The 18540-nt window shown below is 37.6% G+C and overlaps 1 protein-coding gene across 1 annotated transcript in view; it reads left to right on the top strand.

Moving 5' to 3' along the window:
• The window catches only part of cacna2d4a (calcium channel, voltage-dependent, alpha 2/delta subunit 4a), a 305574-nt gene that overhangs the window by 15920 nt on the left and 271114 nt on the right, over positions 1-18540 (top strand). The window contains exons 6-10 of the mRNA XM_055154037.1: positions 624-786; positions 2545-2676; positions 7112-7172; positions 7682-7832; positions 13596-13670. Coding sequence (XP_055010012.1) covers positions 624-786; positions 2545-2676; positions 7112-7172; positions 7682-7832; positions 13596-13670 — 582 coding nt within the window. The remainder of the gene's footprint in view (positions 1-623; positions 787-2544; positions 2677-7111; positions 7173-7681; positions 7833-13595; positions 13671-18540) is intronic.

Below are 18540 nucleotides of genomic sequence, written 5' to 3'. Positions count from 1 at the left end.
AAAGACATGTCATCTGATGAATTACTTTAAGCATAGTCTAAACCAGGGACACAGTAATTATATATTTTTTTCATCGTTAACTTTATATGGTGCTCATAATTGGGGTCAAATTCTATACCATATTTTAAAATAGGTGTTATTATGCTAGATTTGAATATTGTACTACCGTATTTTTCAGACTATAAAGCGCACCGGATTATAAGGCGCATGAAGTAAAACAAATGGACGACACTTGAGATCAGAGATGTGGACTTGCAAATTGTGATTTGGACTCAAGTCAGACTTGAGTCACTATTTTTAGGACTTGAGGCTTGACCTGATAAAATGGACTAAGACTTGGGACTCAACTTGGACTTGAAGGTCAATGACTTGAGGCCTGTGACTTGAGAAGACTTGAGAAGCACTTTTAAATCTGAATTCTTTGTGTTCTGACCGTAATGATTCACACTAAGATTTTGTCAAGACATTTAAAAAGGAATAATTCCAGGCAGAACATTGACATAGGTGATGGACCCCCAACAAAAAATAATGGTTTGAAATTAAATTAAAGTTCTTATTTATATTTTAGTGACATGACGTCTTTGTACTGTACCTAATGTTATAACTCTACCCCTTGTGTCCAGTTTGAATACTACAACTCGATGCTGATAAACAAATTCGATGAAGATGGAAACCCTTTGCCGCTCGGAGGAGAATTTCCTTTGGAGGAAAATGAACATTTCAACAAACTCCCAGTGAATGTGCAAACGAGCAACATACAAGTCCCCACCAACGTCTACAACAGAGGTACACTGTCTAAAGAATAAGGGATGTAATGATATCCAGACTCGCAATACAATATTCTGTGGAGGCTAACAAAATTGTCAATATGTTACTTTCTGTCCAAATAATTAAGATTTAATGTGCTTAATAACGGTTATCTCATCGTGTAGATTGGACTGAAACAGAGCAAAGGATCATGGTCTATGTAGTTCTCTCTGTTTTTAGCTATTGCTGCATCATAACAATGAATTTAAACAAAGAAACATGTAATTCGATATTTATATTGTGATGGCCCATGGTATTATTGTGAGACGTTTGACGATACAAATCACGATATTTCCGTTATTGTTACGTCACTAAGTAGAATTGCGTTCTATTGTGTGTTTATTGTGTTAAAAGTTTATTTCTTGTTTCCTTATTTTGTTATTTGATATTTTGTGTAAGATGAAATAACATTTTCCCCATTACGTTCTGAATTGGAATTGAATTTATTGTTGTCACAGTAACACTTAAAGGTTGTATAGAGGATTTTTTTAAGGGAAGAGAAATACAGCGACAGTCCTTGTGCGCGTTCAGAATTACTGTTGAAGTGACCTGTCTAGAAGTAATTCAGCGACCGACTCGTCAGTTTTTAGACCCTTCATCTGCTTCGGTTGCGCCATCGCTGGACGAGATCTCCAAGAATCACCTCAGTTTGGCTTTGCTCCTTTTCCTCTTCTCTTCTTCATTCAGCGACCTAAAAAACGGAGTTTCTTTTGCGGCGAACCGGTTGTGGATTCTCGTCCGCCGTCGTGACAAACTTTGTGCGAAATGCGAGGAAGCGACAGTTCGAAAAAGCCTCTAAGAACCGCCGCGTAAACCACGTAATCCCCGCGCTCCGACGAGTCAGTTATACTAGGGAGTTTGATTGACAACCCATCAGCCAATAGAAAATGAGGGAGCCTCGTTTTCTATTGGCTGATGTTTATCTGTCCTCACTATGTCCACAGATGATAGATTTTCGTTCTTTTTTTTTTTGGTCATCATAATTACAAAGCTGCTGCGTCTCTGTAATGGTATTTTAATCTTTCACTGACAGTTTGAAACAAAAAAAAAAAATCCTCCATACAACCTTTAAAGGTGCACTGTGTAACTTTTTTGTTGTAGGGCTCGTCATCTGCTTATCTAAAATGGAAATGTTATTGGTTTGCTTGGTATTAGAACCTTGCTCCCGCGGGATCCAACGTAAAACAGTACGGCACGGGACACATTTTGAAAGCTCATTGCAGGAGCGGGCAGGCGGGATGATAAACTGTAGTCCCTCAAACTAAATATGAGTGTAAAATAAAATATACAAATGATTAACGTAAGCCTATCATACATAATTTGTGCTGGATATTTTATTTGGCATTAATAAAAACAGTTTAAGCAGCCTAAACTTGCGGATGTGGTCTAATCTCACTCACATTTTAGACAATTTCACTTTCCGTGTTTGTTAGAGCTTAAGAAAGCGAACGTCTCCATCTTACGGGATTTACGGGCAGGAGTGGGACAAATATCGCAGATGCAGGCGGGAACCGGAATCAAAATTACAATTCTTTGCGAGTGTGGGTGGGAGCGAAACTGAAAATTTGGGGGTTTTGTGGTTTAAATCTGCTCTTGGGTTTTTGTGTCAGTTGCATAAATTAGTTTCAGTATTATTGTTTATCGTGTATATTTACTTCAGCTTCGTCACACTTCATAACATGTTGTCTTGACAGGCCTTTGTATCTCTTCTTCTTCTGTATCTTCTTCTCTTCTCAGACCCGGACATCGTGAATGGAGTTTACATGTCTGAAGTCCTTGATGACGTTTTCATCGAAAATTTCCAGAAAGATCCAACCCTCACCTGGCAGTACTTTGGGAGTGCGACAGGCTTCTTCAGACTGTACCCAGGTAAATGTGAAAATAGTGCAATTTATTTAGTTTCAACGCTTCATGGACCTTATCACAGTTCTGCAAAATGGTATAAAAGAAATGAAAGCTCAGTGAATATACAAGAACACTAAAATCCAATAAACTGCTTTAAAATGTCTTTATTATTTATCATCATCATCATTTTAAGGAACTGAATCTGTGTATCATTCGTTCATTTGTTTCTCAAAATAAAACCAAAAATAAGAAAACTAAAATACAACAATTTTCTTTATTATTTGTATCCAAAACCAAAATGAAAAAACAGATAACTATTCACTTTTTCAGTTTTAGATTTTGTGTCCAAATGAATAATGGAAAAAACGGATAACAGCCGTTTCCCGTTGACATAACTTAAACCAGGACTAAATCAGGACTAAACCAGGTCTAAACCAAGTCTACATCAGGTCTAAACCAGAACTGAACCAGGTCTAAACCAGGACGAAACTGGTCTCGGTCCCGCTCTGGTCCCGGTCTCAATCCTGGTCTGGTCCCGGTCTCAGTCCTGGTCTCAGTCCTGGTCTCAGTCCCGGTCTGGTCCCCGTCTCCGTCCTGGTTTGATCCCGGTCTCAGTCTCAGTCTCTGTCTCTGTCTCAGTTCTGATCTCAGTCCTGGTCTGGTCTCTCCTAAACCAGGACTGAACCAGGGGAGCGTAGGGACCGGTCCAGAGGTGCCAGGTGTTGGGATGATCTAAGGACTAAGACTGGGACCAGACCAGGACTGAGACCAGTTTAGTCTTGGTTTAGTCCTGGTAGACCTGGTTTAGTCCTGGTTCAGTTCTGGTTAAAACCTGGTTTAGACCTGTTTCAGTCCTGGTTTAGACCTGGTTCAGTCCTGGTTCAGTCTTTATGTGGCGCAGTTTAAATCACGGAAACGGGAAACAGCCGTTATCTGTTATCTTTTTTCATTATTCATTTAAACACAAAATCTGAAAGAAAAAAAAAAAAAAAAAACAGAAATGAATCGTTTTCTGCTTTTTCATTTTGGTTGTGGAGACAAATAAGGAAGATTTCATGAAGAGTTGTTTTTTTGTTTTTTTTATTTTGAAAAACGAATGAATGAATGATACACGGATTGTACCTGATTTTTAGTGTCTTAAAAACATGAAAATCATGACTATTTCTTTATAAACAGTTTGCTGTGGTCAAAAGTTATTCCTCCACTTATTTTATGCATTCAGAGCATCCTAATTATTCACCGCGATGAGTTTAAAAGCACTTTTCACAACTTTCAGAGGTCAGAGCAGAGTTTTACCGTCACCGAGACCAGGAGACAATCAGAAGTGTTATGAAAAGCTGCCTCGACCCCAAACCAAAACATGATGAATCTTATTTATTGGCCTCCCCCAGCCAAGGTTGCCTGGTTAATCGTCCGGGAGAGACTTGAGCACAAAATATTCTATACACCTTCGCAGCTTTTGCCCCACACAGAATTGGCGGGCGGGTCTGTTGTATCCAGCGCCCCCTGGCTGCAGGATCTAGAGGCTGTCTGTTTATATTTTGGGGTCGACTCAAATTCCCTCTTCTCCCGGGTTGCTTGTCTTGTCGTTATTGTCTATACTGTGTTTTTGTTGTATGTGCTGATGTTGCAGAGGGGTTTCTTTTTTTCTTTTGGTTCCAGATAGTTAGTGTCCCAGATTCCAGACAGTTAGTTGTAAAAAAAAAAAAGAAAAAGATAGTTATGTCAGATTTTCAGATAGTTAGTAGTTAAAAAGATAGTTATGTCACAGATAGGGATGGGCATGATTAGTCAATTAATCAATAATTGATCATTAAGAATTTCATCGATTATGTTCATTTTAATCGACAAACTGAATGTAGGTTGCTGTAGCGTAGGGTGACCAAACGTCCGTGTCCGGGGACAAACAGAGGTCCGGACATGTAGCTCTCTGCACTCAGAAGGAGCGAGACACAAACAGTCTGTCAGTCTGCAACACGCCGAAGCGCAAATGCGTATTTAACGATGACTTGTACAAGAAATTCCACGCTTTCCGTCCCGGTCGGGAGTGTGTGTGGCCATGTGCACAGTGTACAAAGCAGGTACATATGTTTCGGTGTCCAGTGGGAAAAAAACTCTCCAGGACACCGAAAACATGAAAAGCTTTGCCAGGTGAGAGTCGCTCAATGTCGAGGCCCCACCTCCCTCCCCCCGTACGGTGTCCTGGTTTTGACAAACGCAAATATGATCACCTTAACCTATATTCCACTGAGTCATCCCGCATCAGCGCACAAGAGCTGTTTTTATTTATTTTTTCTTCACTTAGTTTATGCAAATTAGCCATACGGTTTTAAGTTTTGTTTCCGTGAGAGTTGCGCAGATCTGCATTAAACACATTAAAATGTCAAACGGGCTGATGTGGCTCTAGAGTCGTTACGGTTTATATGTCGTGAAGTTGAATTTATTTATGCAGATTAGTAGCGCAGATAGTAATAATAATGATGATGAATTTTAATATAAAAACGTTAATGATTAATCGATAATTGTTCATTAATTCTCCCGATGATCGAAAATTTAATCGAATGCCCATCCCTAGTCACAGATACTAACCTCAAGACTCACCTGAAAAGTGCTCTATAAATTTGTGTTGAAAAAATTTTGATTGATTGAACCGTAACACGCTCACAACAACTAGCATGCTAACGGCACACTTCCACACCTGATTGTTGGACAGTAAACTGCTTAACAAAAAACCCTAACAACTGACAGTAGACAGTGGACTTATTTTGACCTCGAGCTTATAAAATATATCAGTACTGGGGCTAAATTTTGATCATATAAGTCAGAAAAAAAAATCAGGTACAGGTTCTTTAACAGACTTTCAGACTGATACAGCTCAGGATCCATGTACCAGTGGTGTGAAAACGGGAAGATAAGAGCAATGAGATCTTGATAACAGGAGGATAAAGATGTAATTTCTCTAAATAAATCTTTGAGTGGGTAAATAAGAAGGAGAAACAACTGTAACATGATTAAAAGCTCCAAAAAAGTTGATTGTATATGCTTTAAAACTGAATTCTGAATGAGCCTGAATCATTCTTAAACTAATGAATTTGGTCTTTCCTCTTACAAACTAACAGCAGTACAATATTTAAACTGAAATCAGTTAAAAACATTAGAGTTATCACAGTTTCTGAAGACAACATATGTTTCACAGATTGTCCCAGTTTCTGTTGACTCCGCTGTTTTTTTCTCTCTCACATTTTTATTGCTACATTCAGTGTTACAGCCACATCAACAGAACTGTATGTAGCTTTTAGCCGCACAAGCTGAACTGTTCACCAGCGCAGCATCTGACTGTGCAGGTCAAATGTGATGACTCCTGCGGTGGTGTCAGGAGGTGATTTTCAGGCCGGTTGGAAACACAATAGCAATTAACAGAAGGTGAAATACAGTAGACCAGTGTTTCCCAAAACGTTTTTCTAGGGACTCATATTTTTAAAGTCACAAATGTTCGCGACCCAAGTCAATAGACATTATTTGTAAATCAGAAAATAAAGTTGGATTTGACCATTATTGAACATTAATTTTAATTTTATTGTATGTATTTATTTTATTTTTTTTAGATATAATTTATGTATTATTTATTTATTTATTTATATTTATTTATTTATTTTATTTTATTTATTATATATTTTTATTTTATTAACATTTATTTTATTGCTGACTGAGTGATTGTGTCTCTCTGAACAATTATTATGGCCCAATGAGGCAATCCTTAAAAGTGTCATGGCCTATTTTTTTTATTCCTTTGTAGCAATAATAATAACATGTCTGCATCTTCTAGTTTGTTGATATTTTTCATTTAAAAAAAATATGTATATGAAGTATTACTATTTCTATTAAATAATTATATGACGTATTTATATTTGCCGCCAAATTTTCATCACCTGACAAACTCGAGATCAAACAGTGACAGTCGACGCACGCGCAGAGTTCTGTTGTCAAGTTAAAAACAGCTAAATGTCTCGTGTTAAAGTATGAAAACTTGACATAGTGGCGAGTTTTTAAAGAACAGTGCACGACTGATTATTTTTTTGTTCAGTGTAAGGACCATGCAGTTTGTCTGATATGTAAAGAAAGTGTGGTGGTTTTCAAAGAATATAATCTGTGTCATCAGGGTTGTACAATTCTATTATACCGACTCCCCGACCGCGACCCCATCACAGTCGGGAGCAATAATGTGGCCCCCAGAGAAAAAAAGTTTTGTGACCTCTGCTATAAATGATCACATATTTGATATGGTTGTTTTCATGAAAAGCTCAAAAGTTAGTCCTTATATACTGCTATTGTGTCTTTGGGCAAGACTCTTCACATATCTGGTCTGTTGGCGTTGAAGTATATGAACGATTATTGGTTCCTGATATAAGCGAGAATGGAAATATTGCAAATACAAGTAAATATTCTTCATGTTTTTCAGGTATTCAGTGGATCCCAGATGAAAACGGTGTGGTGACGTTTGATTGCAGAAACAGAAATTGGTTTGTCTATTAAATTATTTTTCTTTTTGGCAATTTTTACGTTTTAACAAAAATAACGTAAAACTGTGAGAATTGAGGACAGATATTCACTTCAAGGCCGTGAATGTTCCAGAGTATGGCATTTTTATAATTAAATAGAGCGTTAATTTCAAGCTTGGACTTACACAAACGTTTTAAATTTATTGCAATATTTTGTGGAGCCTAACAAAACTGTGAATATGATACTTTTTCATTTTAAAATGCCTGGACAAGACTTAATCCAAGGAACAAAGATTTTAAAGTGCTTAGAAGTGCTATTTCTTCATGTAGTCTGCACTAAAACGGAGCAAAGGATCATGGTCAATGTAGTTCATTACTTATAACTATGAATTTAAGCAAAGAATCTTGTAATTTGATATATTGTGACGGTCCACGATATTATTGAGACTTTTGACGACATGATATCACGATATTTTGGTTATTGTTACACCCCTAATATTATTATTGTCTGTATTTACTATGTTTTCCAGGTACATCCAGGCAGCCACCTCTCCCAAAGACGTGGTGATCGTGGTGGATGTGAGCGGGAGCATGAAGGGGCTCAGACTGACCATCGCCAAACACACCATCAACACCATCCTGGACACGCTAGGAGAGAACGACTTTGTCAACATTATAGCCGTGAGTACAAACGTGGTCATACATATCGTACATGCTGTAATCAAATGTGTACGTCAGTATTTGGTGTGTACTAAAGGTAACTATATGACTTCAGTTTTCTGTAACATTTGCACATGCTAGATGACTTTTTAGTGTGGGACCCAAGCTCAAGTTGAGTAAGTACTGAGGCTAGACTAAAAAAAAGAAAACTCACTACTAAGGAAAAAACTTAAGGATACTTGATACAGATTTAGATACTGGAAGAACTTTTCATTATTACACAATAGAATAATAATCATTTTCATCACCAAATATTACCCAATCTGGTCTGATCTATTAGTTCCAGACATGGGACTTGCAATTCGTGACTTGGACTCGAGTCAGACTTGAGACTTGACTTGATAAAACAGACTAAGACTTGGGACTCGACTTGGACTTGAAGCTCAGTGACTTGGGACTTGAGTTGGACTTGAGCCCTGTGACTTGAGAAGACTTGATATTCTGGCTGTAATGATTTTGACAAGACATTTAAAAAGGAAACAAATAGTATTTCTACAACTCTTATATAAACACTCAAACATAAGTATGACTTTTTACGAACAATTTAGTTTAGAATTATCCTCCATCTGACTGTCAGTGGAATTGGAACTAGGATCATGGCCTGGAGGAACCGTGAGCTCCACACAGACGCTCCACATTTGGACAAAGTGTGTCTCAGTCAGAGGCACTAGGTTCTAGAACTCGACACTTTCAAATCCAACACGAAACAGCAGCTAAAGGAAAACCAGACTTGTGGACACTTTTAGTTTAGAACTGTCACTTGTTATTGTTGTTTTTTCTCTGTTAAATTTGTGGTGTTACAGCATTTTTGCAATAACCTGGTATAGTTATATTGCAATGTTGTAGATGTTCATTAATATGCACTGTCCCTATTAAATAAATAGAATAAATAAAGTAATATAAATTGCAAAAATCTAAGCCATATTTGGTACTTTGGTTTAAAGATTTTAAATGACTTGAAGCTCAAACTTGACTTGGACATATGGGCCAGTGACTCGAGACTTGACTTGGACTTGCCTGTATTTGACTTGGGACTCGACTTAACTTGAGACTTGCAAAACAAGGACTTGGCTCTAAAACTATCAAAGACATTTTTTTGTTTTAGTTTAGTTAGTAAGTAGAAGACTGAGGCATCACTGTTCACTCGCTAAAGGAGATTTTAACTCAGTTTTAAATTGAAATTGGAGAGGATCGTCCATAAGACAATGAACAGTTCAAAGTTTCATCCTCATGCTTTAGTGCTGAACCATTATTTTCAACGTACAAGTTTTATTTTTTGTTAGTTGGGTGATTTTATTGTCGTATTTACTTCATCATAAGTGGCGTAACCCGAACAAAAATTAAGAATGACCGTGAGTATCCGCTGAAACACGTCTGTAGAGTAAATAAACAACATTAATCCATGTTGATGTAGTGAATCTACGCGTGACCTAGAAACACATTACCACACAAACACACTGAACTCACTGTGATTAAGAACTCTCATCCTTCGTGTGGGCAGCGCTTAAGAAACATCACACTCAAACGCTCAGAGCAGCACCAAAGATTCACATAGAGCTGCGTATGAAGGTACATTTGATCTAAAATGTTTGAATGTTTAATGTTGATTTGTAACATATTTATTTTTTAGACTTACAAATATTGTTCTCATTCGTGTCACATTTAATATCCCATTTTGATCACTAAAAAGAAAACAATAAAACAGATCAATGGAGCAGCAAAACACTTTTCCATTTAAATATTCACTGTTTATTGGTTCAGTGTGGCACCCATACCCAGGGCCACACATTAATTCACATCTAGTTACAAAACGTTTTATTGTCCGATTGTTATGGCTTTCTAATTTAACATAAGCTGCAGGACATGTAAATAGCCAACTTTAGAGTGTCCACTTTGTGACTCACACAAAATGCATCAATATACAAAGACGGTTCCCTCAACATTACTGTCTCTCTATTTGACCTAATTATTTGACCTACATTTCCCCTTAGACCTAAATTAACTGACCTAATAAATTAACTGAAATAACTTAGTCAGGACTGTGAAAATACTTGTTTTTAAGGAAGAATAAAATATGAATTTATGGTCAATAAAATAACTTTTTGAATACATTAAAGGGGCCGTTTGGAATTTTGGACATAGGACCTCATTTCCTACTGTTAGGTATCTTCAAAAACCATTAAGCATGTTCTCTTAAAAATAACCACTGGAATCGATCGATTAAAATCAAAAATAATTTATTCCCTATTTAATACAATTCTAATACAGAGCTCTGTGTCAGATCGTTGTCCCTAACTGCCCATGGCTACAGAGGTCTTAAATCAGGCAATCTGACTGCCTCTGAATACCATAACCCAGATTTTTATAGACATCCATATGATTATGCAAATAATATGTTGAACAGGTAATGCCTTGAATCTTCCTTGGAGTTTCTCTGCATTCCTTTAGGTTCAGGAAGGTTGACAGCAGCTAAATGTAAATCACCAGTTTGTTTGGTTTCGTACCAGGCCGAACCATCTCCACTGCTGCTGCTCTGCAATGAATTTCCTTAAAAGAACACAACCTATATCTGCAAAAGATTACCTTAAAAGCATGCATGTTTCACACAGTGGTACCTTTAAACATACATAAGATTTCAGTGGTTAAACAACTCAATGTGTAATAGTCAAACAAATATATAAATTCAATGTTTAATATGCACATGTGATGCACTCAAGAAACTTCACCATTTGGTACAGCCTTCACTAGTGAACCAGAGCGTTGGAGACGTGTGGAGACACTTTTTTAAATATTCCATCCAGTCCTTGTATTTGCAGAGGTTCAATTCAATTCAAGTTTATTTATATAGCACATTTAAAACAACTTCAGCTGACCACAGTGCTTCACATACAAGTCAGCAAAATAGAAGAAACAGTTACATATACATATGTACAAAAAACATGTGAAAACTACAATAAAAAAACCAAGATAACCTGACTAGCTCGTACTAAATGCCAGGGAGAAGAGGTTAGTTTTCAGTCTCGTCTTAAACTGCGTTATAGACTGAGAGGGTCTGACAGGCAGAGGAAGGTTGTTCCACAGTCTGGGCGCTGCCACAGAAAAAGCTCTGTCACCTCTCGTCTTGAGCCTGGTTTTGGGCACGACCAACAGGAGCTGGTCGGCTGATCTCAGGGCTCTGGGCGGAGTACAGGGCTGCAGTAACTCCCGCAAATAGACTGGAACCATAGAGTGCAAACATTTGAAAACAATTAATAACATTTTAAACTGCACCTTATATGAGACAGGGAGCCAGTGCAGGTCACACAGAACCGGTGTGATGTGTTCACGTTTCTTAGTATTTGTCAGTAAATGAGCTACAGCGTTCTGGACATGTTCATGACACGTTCTGGAGGGAGACCTGACTGATCTAACCTTACATACAAAGAATTCACTGGTCACTGGTGCTAGACTAGTGCATGTCAATGGTCATAGTTATCCTGTCACTAAAAACAGTCTTACCCACTCCACAAAACACCCGAAGAAAATCTATTATTAAACCAGACTGTCGATGTAAATGTCTGTGTTGATAGAATAATATTAGAAGTAAAACCAACCTTGCATTTGAAGGATTTATGTCTGAGCAGCAGTGAGTTGTGCTTCCAGATAGAAAGCTCGGCAGCGGCGGACTGATATATGAGAAAATAGTCCCTCAACATGTGACGATTCAGGCGATGCAAGGTTAGTTTTATTTCAAACATTATTCTATCGACACAGACATTCACATGGACAATCTGGTGTAATAATAGATTTGTTTCGGGTGTTTTGTGGAGTGGGTAAGACTGTTTTTAGTGTCAGGATAACTATGACCATTGACATGCACTAGTCTAACACCAGTGACCTCTGCAAATACAAGGACTGGATGGAATATTTAAAAAAGTGTCTTCGCACGTCTCCAACACTCTGGCTCACTAGGAAATGAGGTTCTATGTCTAAAATTTCGAACTGTTCCTTTAAGTTATGGCTCTAACACTGATGATAAGGAAGTGTGTGGTTAGCATACTAGTTGTTGTTAACTTTACCAGCACATCAAATCTCTTCTCTGGGGCTGATCAAGATGGGGAGAGAGAAAAAATGTATATGCGATCATTTTTTCTTTGTCAGATTGCCCAGGTTGAGCTTCGAAAGTCTTTTTTTTTTTGTGGTGGTTTTTTAGGATTTTTTTGGCACTGTTACTCCACAGCTCCAAAATCTGTGTAATAATCAGAGCTGATCCTGGTATTACGGCATTCACAAATCTGCTGCTTTAAGCTCTCTGCAGCATTTAAAGCTACACCCACAGAAAAGCGAAAATAGTTTGAAATCCATTTAATACACCGTAAGCTCTGTGGACACTTTTGCGCCTGCCTTTTAGTTTGGCTGCACTTTTTTTTCAACGCTTCAGTGTCACTTATTTTTATTCGCCACCTACGTTTTTGTTTTGTTAATAGTTTATTGTATAGTAATTATTATTAATAGTTTATAATAATTTATTGTACAACATTTGACCTTCACCCGACTAGTTCATACATAAAATAAAATATTACAGCTCTATAAAACAAGAAGGCTGTTATGCTGAATTCATTTTGGCACAATTTTTGTAATTTTTGTCATTTACATTTTGAGTAATTCAGTTTTTAAACCCTGGTTGAGGACAGTTGTAAAGCCACTTAGTAAAAATACATGTTTTTCACTGTACTTTTGACCAGTGAATACACGTATAGTAGAAAAGTTTAATTCCTCACGGTAGAACTACCAACGAACCAGAAATAACATCTCCTAGCAGAAAACTTTTATACATACTTGGAGTGATTTGACTAAAATATTTTAAAGGTGGATTATGTAAATTTTTGTTTGAGGGTCATTCACCTGCTTTTTTCAAAACATTTATTCAATTACAGGTGGTTTTATAGCTCAAAAATACCTAGAAAAACTAATATTTTGACTGTGAGCGGGGTTGCCTCTCCACAGATCTGACCTGTAACTTGGTCTGGTTTCCATTTACCGTATTTTCCGGGCTATTAGACGCGCTCTTAAGCCTCCGACCCCATCAAAAAACGACTGCGCGCCCCACAATCCAGAGCGCCCGAAACACGAATCCACTCGGGTGTCCCAGCACGACTTCAGTAAACTACAAAGCCGCAAACACACACGGAGCAGACAGCGACCGCACGGCGAAAAACACCCACAGCCACACTCATCGCTCCACGCCGACGAGGAACAGAACGGAGGAACGAACTGAAAAAGCGAGTGCAATGTGCCGCTTCTAGACACGACTGAACAACTGAGTCACTGCGAACACGCCGACAATCCAGCGATCCCAGACAGCACCCTCCCTACACGCCACAACTGAACAAAGCCCAGAGTCACCGTGAACGCACACAAACAAACAAAACCACTCACCCATCCAACTGTTGTGTTTCGTTTAAAGTCCGGTGCAGTTTATTTGTGAAAAAATTTTTGAAAATAGACCATTTAATGACAGTGCGCCTTATAATCCAGAGCGCCCTATAGTGCGGAAAATACGGTAGATAGAAATGTGTAATGGCCATACACAAAGCAATAACATGTGCATGGAGAAAAGCATTTGACGGACCCTCCACCAGAAAAGTTACACAATGCACATTTAAAATATTGTGTGTTTACTTTGAGTTGTACTCATTTTTAGTTTAATTTACTTATTTTTTTATTGTACTTTTTGTTTTACAGTACAGTGATTATGTGCGATATGTGGAGCCGTGTTTCAAAGGGACCCTGGTGCAGGCGGATCTGGATAACAGAGAGGTACAAACACACAACACACACACAACACACACACACACACACACACAGACACACAGACACACACTTCCATTCATTTCCTGGAGACTGATCCTAACCTTACACTATTTTTTGATCTATGTTCTGATCTTGTTTTCTCATCACAAACAGACCTGGAGCTGTGTTTTGTTTCATTCACATGTTTAGGACGAGTTCTTCTCTCAAACAGAAAACACTCTGTTCCACTTTGTGATGTCATGTCTGTGAATTTCAAATTAACAGTTTGAAATTAATTCTATGTATAATGAGTGTGTTGGTGTTATGTACTTTTTGTGTGACTGTTGTTGTACTTTCCTGTAGATTAATTAACATCAACCTGCCGAGGGACTGAAGATGGAAATTATCCACGTTGACTATAGTCTTTACATATTTACATGGTTTAAATGTTCATTAATATGTGTTGTCCCTTTACATATAAATAAATAAGAATAAAAATGCGGTAATACAGGAAGTGCTCCACTGTGTTTTCAAACTCCTTACACCTTCACTGGAATCATTTGGATAATTTCTGCCCTGGAACTGACAATCTCTACTGAATTAAAGATAAAAGATATCTTGAAAAACTTACTGCGTCATGACATCACAAGGTGGAACAGACCATTTTGAGCTTTAGAGATGTATACTAATATAATAAAGGATTACTCAAACGTGTGAATGAAACAAAACACAACTCTGGGTATGTTTTTTGAGGAGGTAACGACATTCTAACATGACTTCAAGCTCACAAAAGTCCATTTTGTTTAATATAGGACCTTTAACCATAGATACTACTTGCCTAACCTTAACCTAAACCCTCACCTTAAATCCGTGTATCATTCGTTCATTCGTTTTTCAATATGAAACCAAAAATAAGAAAATGAAAAAAATCCCAGATTTCTTCATTATTTATCTCCAAAACCAAAATGAAAAAAAAAAACAGATAATGAATCCTTTTTTCAGTTTTCAATTTTGTGTTTAAATGAAGAATGGAAAAAAAACGGCCTTTTCCTGTTTATGTGACTTCCGTGACTGCGATGCTGGACTTTTGCATCGCATATGGACTGAACCAGGACTGATCCAGGTCCAGGACCAGAGTGGGACCAGAGCGGGACTGAGACCGAGACCAGACTTCGAGCTTTGACTCCGCCTTCGCAGGGTCCGAGCATCATCTTCAAGCTCCGGCCCTGCCGTGGGCTCTGAGCCTCCGGTCTGGTCCGGGTCTGGTCCCGGTCTCAGTCTCGGTCTGGTCCCGGTCTGGTCCCACTCTGGTCCCGGCCTGGTCCTGGTCTGGTCTCGGTCTCAGTCCCGCTCTGGTCCTGGTCTGGTCCCGCTCTGGTCCCGGTCTGGTCCTGGTCTGGTCTCGGTCTCAGTCCCGCTCTGGTCCCGGTCTGGTCCTAGTCTGGTTTCGGTCTCAGTCCCTCTCTGGTCCTGGTTTGGTCCCGAGCTGGTCCCGGTCTGGTCTCCGTCTCGGTCTGGTCCCGGTCTTGTCCTGGTCTGGTCCTGGTCTCAGTCCCGCTCTGGTCAGGGTCTAGTCCCGGACCTGGATCAGTCCTGGTACAGTTTGTATGCGGTGCAAAAGTCCGTCAACGTGACTTCTTCATTTAAACACAAAATCGAAAACTGAAAAAACGAATCGTTACCCGTTTTTTCATTTTGGTTTTGGAGACAAATAATGAAGAAAATGTTTGTTTTTTTGTTTTCTTACTTTTGGTTTTATAATGAAAACAAATGAACAAATGATACACGGATTACCTTAAAATCTATCAACCCACATCTTAACATTACATCATGTTATTAATCTAATGATAAAAGATTTACATCATAGGGACCTGTTTTTCCCACATCCACATAGTGTGAAAAATACCCGTCCACACACACAGACACACACACACAGCTAATTAACCCTCTGAACCATATTAATCATAATCTCCTATTTTGTGTTAATCCGATTGGACCAGATTATCATGTCTGTGTGTGTTCATATTACAAACCCTTTGACCTTTCACAGGGGTAATTCAGGCTGATACATCAGATTTATGTGGTTTTCATGCCTGCCCTTTCACAGTCCTTTTCTCTTTTCTGTGATCAGCAGCGTTCTTGTTACGGCAGTGTCTAATGTTGCTTTATTTTTATGTGATATCTAACGTGTGTACAGCTGCTCTGTGTGTGTTTTAAATGGTCCCTTTGGAGATAAATAAAGTTTTAATGAATTTAATTAAATAAAAAAGATGAGCAGTACGGATGGGCATTCGATTAAATTTTCTTAATCGATCGTCAGGAGAATTAATGATCAATTTTAGATTAATCATTAACGTTTTTATATATTAAAACTATCATCATTATTATTACTATTACTAATCTGCATAAATGAACTAAATTTTACAACATATAAACCATAAACACTCTAGAGCCACATCAGCCCGTTTGAGATTATAATGTGTTTAATGCAGCTTTGACATATTTGTTTACGCTTTACAGAAATGAAACTTAAAACCATATGGCTCATTTGCATAAACTATTAGTGCTGCTCTTTGCTCTTAGCGCAGCTCTTTATTTAACACTCATTTAACTTTATTTATGTTGGTCACTTTATTTATTTTGGCTCCTTTTGTGGTAAAAAGACTGAAAAGTGTTTTTTGGACACATGTGACTCAACTTCATGTTGCAGTAACCGGGATACTGCGTTTACATGCACCAGGACGAAACCAGGATACTCAAAAAAAACGATCATACCTTGGACACTGATGTGCTGTAAACACACTCACTGATCGATTAGTCGACTAATCATGCCCATCCTTAATAAACAGACATTGTAACACTACTGTCTCATACAGTAGATGTTTCTATACAGATAAAATACTGTGAAAAGTTTGTAAAAATCTCACCCCTTTATCCACAGAAGCTCTCACATCTAAAGTTAAAGTCCTAGTTTCTCCTCAACTGAAAAATGAACATAAACATACAGTAACATTTGGACAAAACTTATTTTACTAATGTTTAATTTGATCCCTGTCCTCTATTCAGTTTTTAGATTACATTTCAGACATTTAATTTGATATTTTGGGTTATGTGCAGCCTCAGTTTTATAGTGTTTTTTTTTGCATTCAAAGTTGCTTCTAATTTGGAAAGGAATTTTGAAAGCAATGTATTTTCTGCTCATTCACACTGGTGGGGTTTTTACTATATAATTAATAATGCCAGTAACATATAGTATCAATATTACATTTACATCTGATATTTGCTGTAATACTGTATCGAAAAATGCATTTCTTGATGGGTAATGTGTCTCTGAAAGTTGTGAAAAGCACTTATAAACTCATCATGGTGAATAATTCGGATGTTTTGAACGCATAAAGTAAATGAGGAATAACTTTGGACCACAAACTGTTTAAAATTAACATTTTTAAAACAGTAAAAATACGGTGGAGCGCCTTTGAACGTGCGCTATGGTTTTCTGGTGAAGGGTCTGCCTTTATTTGCTTTGCTTCAAATGTGTCGCAGTGTGGTATTAAACTTAGCTATCTCCATGGAAACAAACAGGAGATGCCGCCAGACCAAGATACAGGTCAGATCTGTGCAGAGGAGAGCCTCGCTGACTATAGCTGTGCATGTTCTTTGAGCAAGAAAAACAACCATAATTGAATGAATAAATGAATGGAAGATGGATAAATTTAATCCACACTGTGAAACATTTCAGACAAAGCAATGCCATCTCGGTGGAATCAAGCAGGTATCAGACCCTCTATTGATAGGTAATGTGTTTTTTTTTTATTATTACTGATAAAATAAAAATTTCTGGTGTGAGATTCTTTTACAGTTTTTACATTATAGCCCCTCTCCTCTCCTCTCTTCTCTTCTCTGTGTTCGTTTTTCATTTGTACTTTGAGCCCTGCATTATTACATCATTACACATGAGGTGAGGTCAATGGCCACTCACAATTTGAAGTGGGTCACATGACACGAGCGAGGGATCTGATTGGTCGACTGTAACATGGGCTTTACATCTGGCTGCACAGATGTTGCCTGACACAATTACATACACCATAAATGCTCAGCGTCTAGTGTTATTTTGCCCTTTTCATTCAAATTATGCTGTTTGTTTTCTATTAACAATATTGTTTTTTATTTGTTACTTAAATGAACAATTTATGTGAACAAATAGTGTATAAAAAATGACTTAGGTTTAGTAAGTTCTTATATTACACAAAATTGACCCTTATGAGCTTTAAGGTTAGGTTAGGTTAGGTTAGGTCGCTTTATTCGTACCCGAAGGTAAATTTGTTTTGCAGATTTGAGAGGCTGGTCCCACATTTCACATTTCATTCATCCACGTTATGTGCAATAAAAAACAATTACAAGATAAAGTGTTACAGTGCTCCAGCGCAGGACGTTTTGTTCCATAAACAATTAGTTCAATTCATCCATCAAGCTTGGCTAAAAACACAATAAATATTAAATATATATATATATATAAAAACACAAAATTTTTTCCAAGAGAAGAGAATTTTTCCAAGTACTAAAATTGATAGATAGATAAATAGATTACAATTTAGTATGATAGCAGCTGTAACAAAACTCCTTTTAAAACTATTTGTTCTAGATCAGGGGTGTCAAACGCATTTTCACCAAGAGCCACATTTGGATCATGTTTGTCATCAAAGGGCCGGTTGTAAAGTTAAGACTGAAACTGTGACTGTAATATCAGTATGTTACAAAACTGTAAAAGTCTGTATTTGAATTTTCATTTCATATTTATTTATTTTGTTTATTTGTATGCTTTTTGTTGTTGTTGTTTTTTTTTTTTTTTTTTTTTTAACCTTTTTAATATTTACTGGTATTCTTTCTCTTATTTGAT

Source organism: Boleophthalmus pectinirostris, unplaced genomic scaffold (assembly GCF_026225935.1).
Source record: "Boleophthalmus pectinirostris isolate CB_2022bp ecotype Guang Dong unplaced genomic scaffold, ASM2622593v1 HiC_scaffold_18, whole genome shotgun sequence".
Taxonomy (NCBI): domain Eukaryota; kingdom Metazoa; phylum Chordata; class Actinopteri; order Gobiiformes; family Gobiidae; genus Boleophthalmus; species Boleophthalmus pectinirostris.
This window is presented reverse-complemented; position numbering and strand designations above follow the sequence as displayed.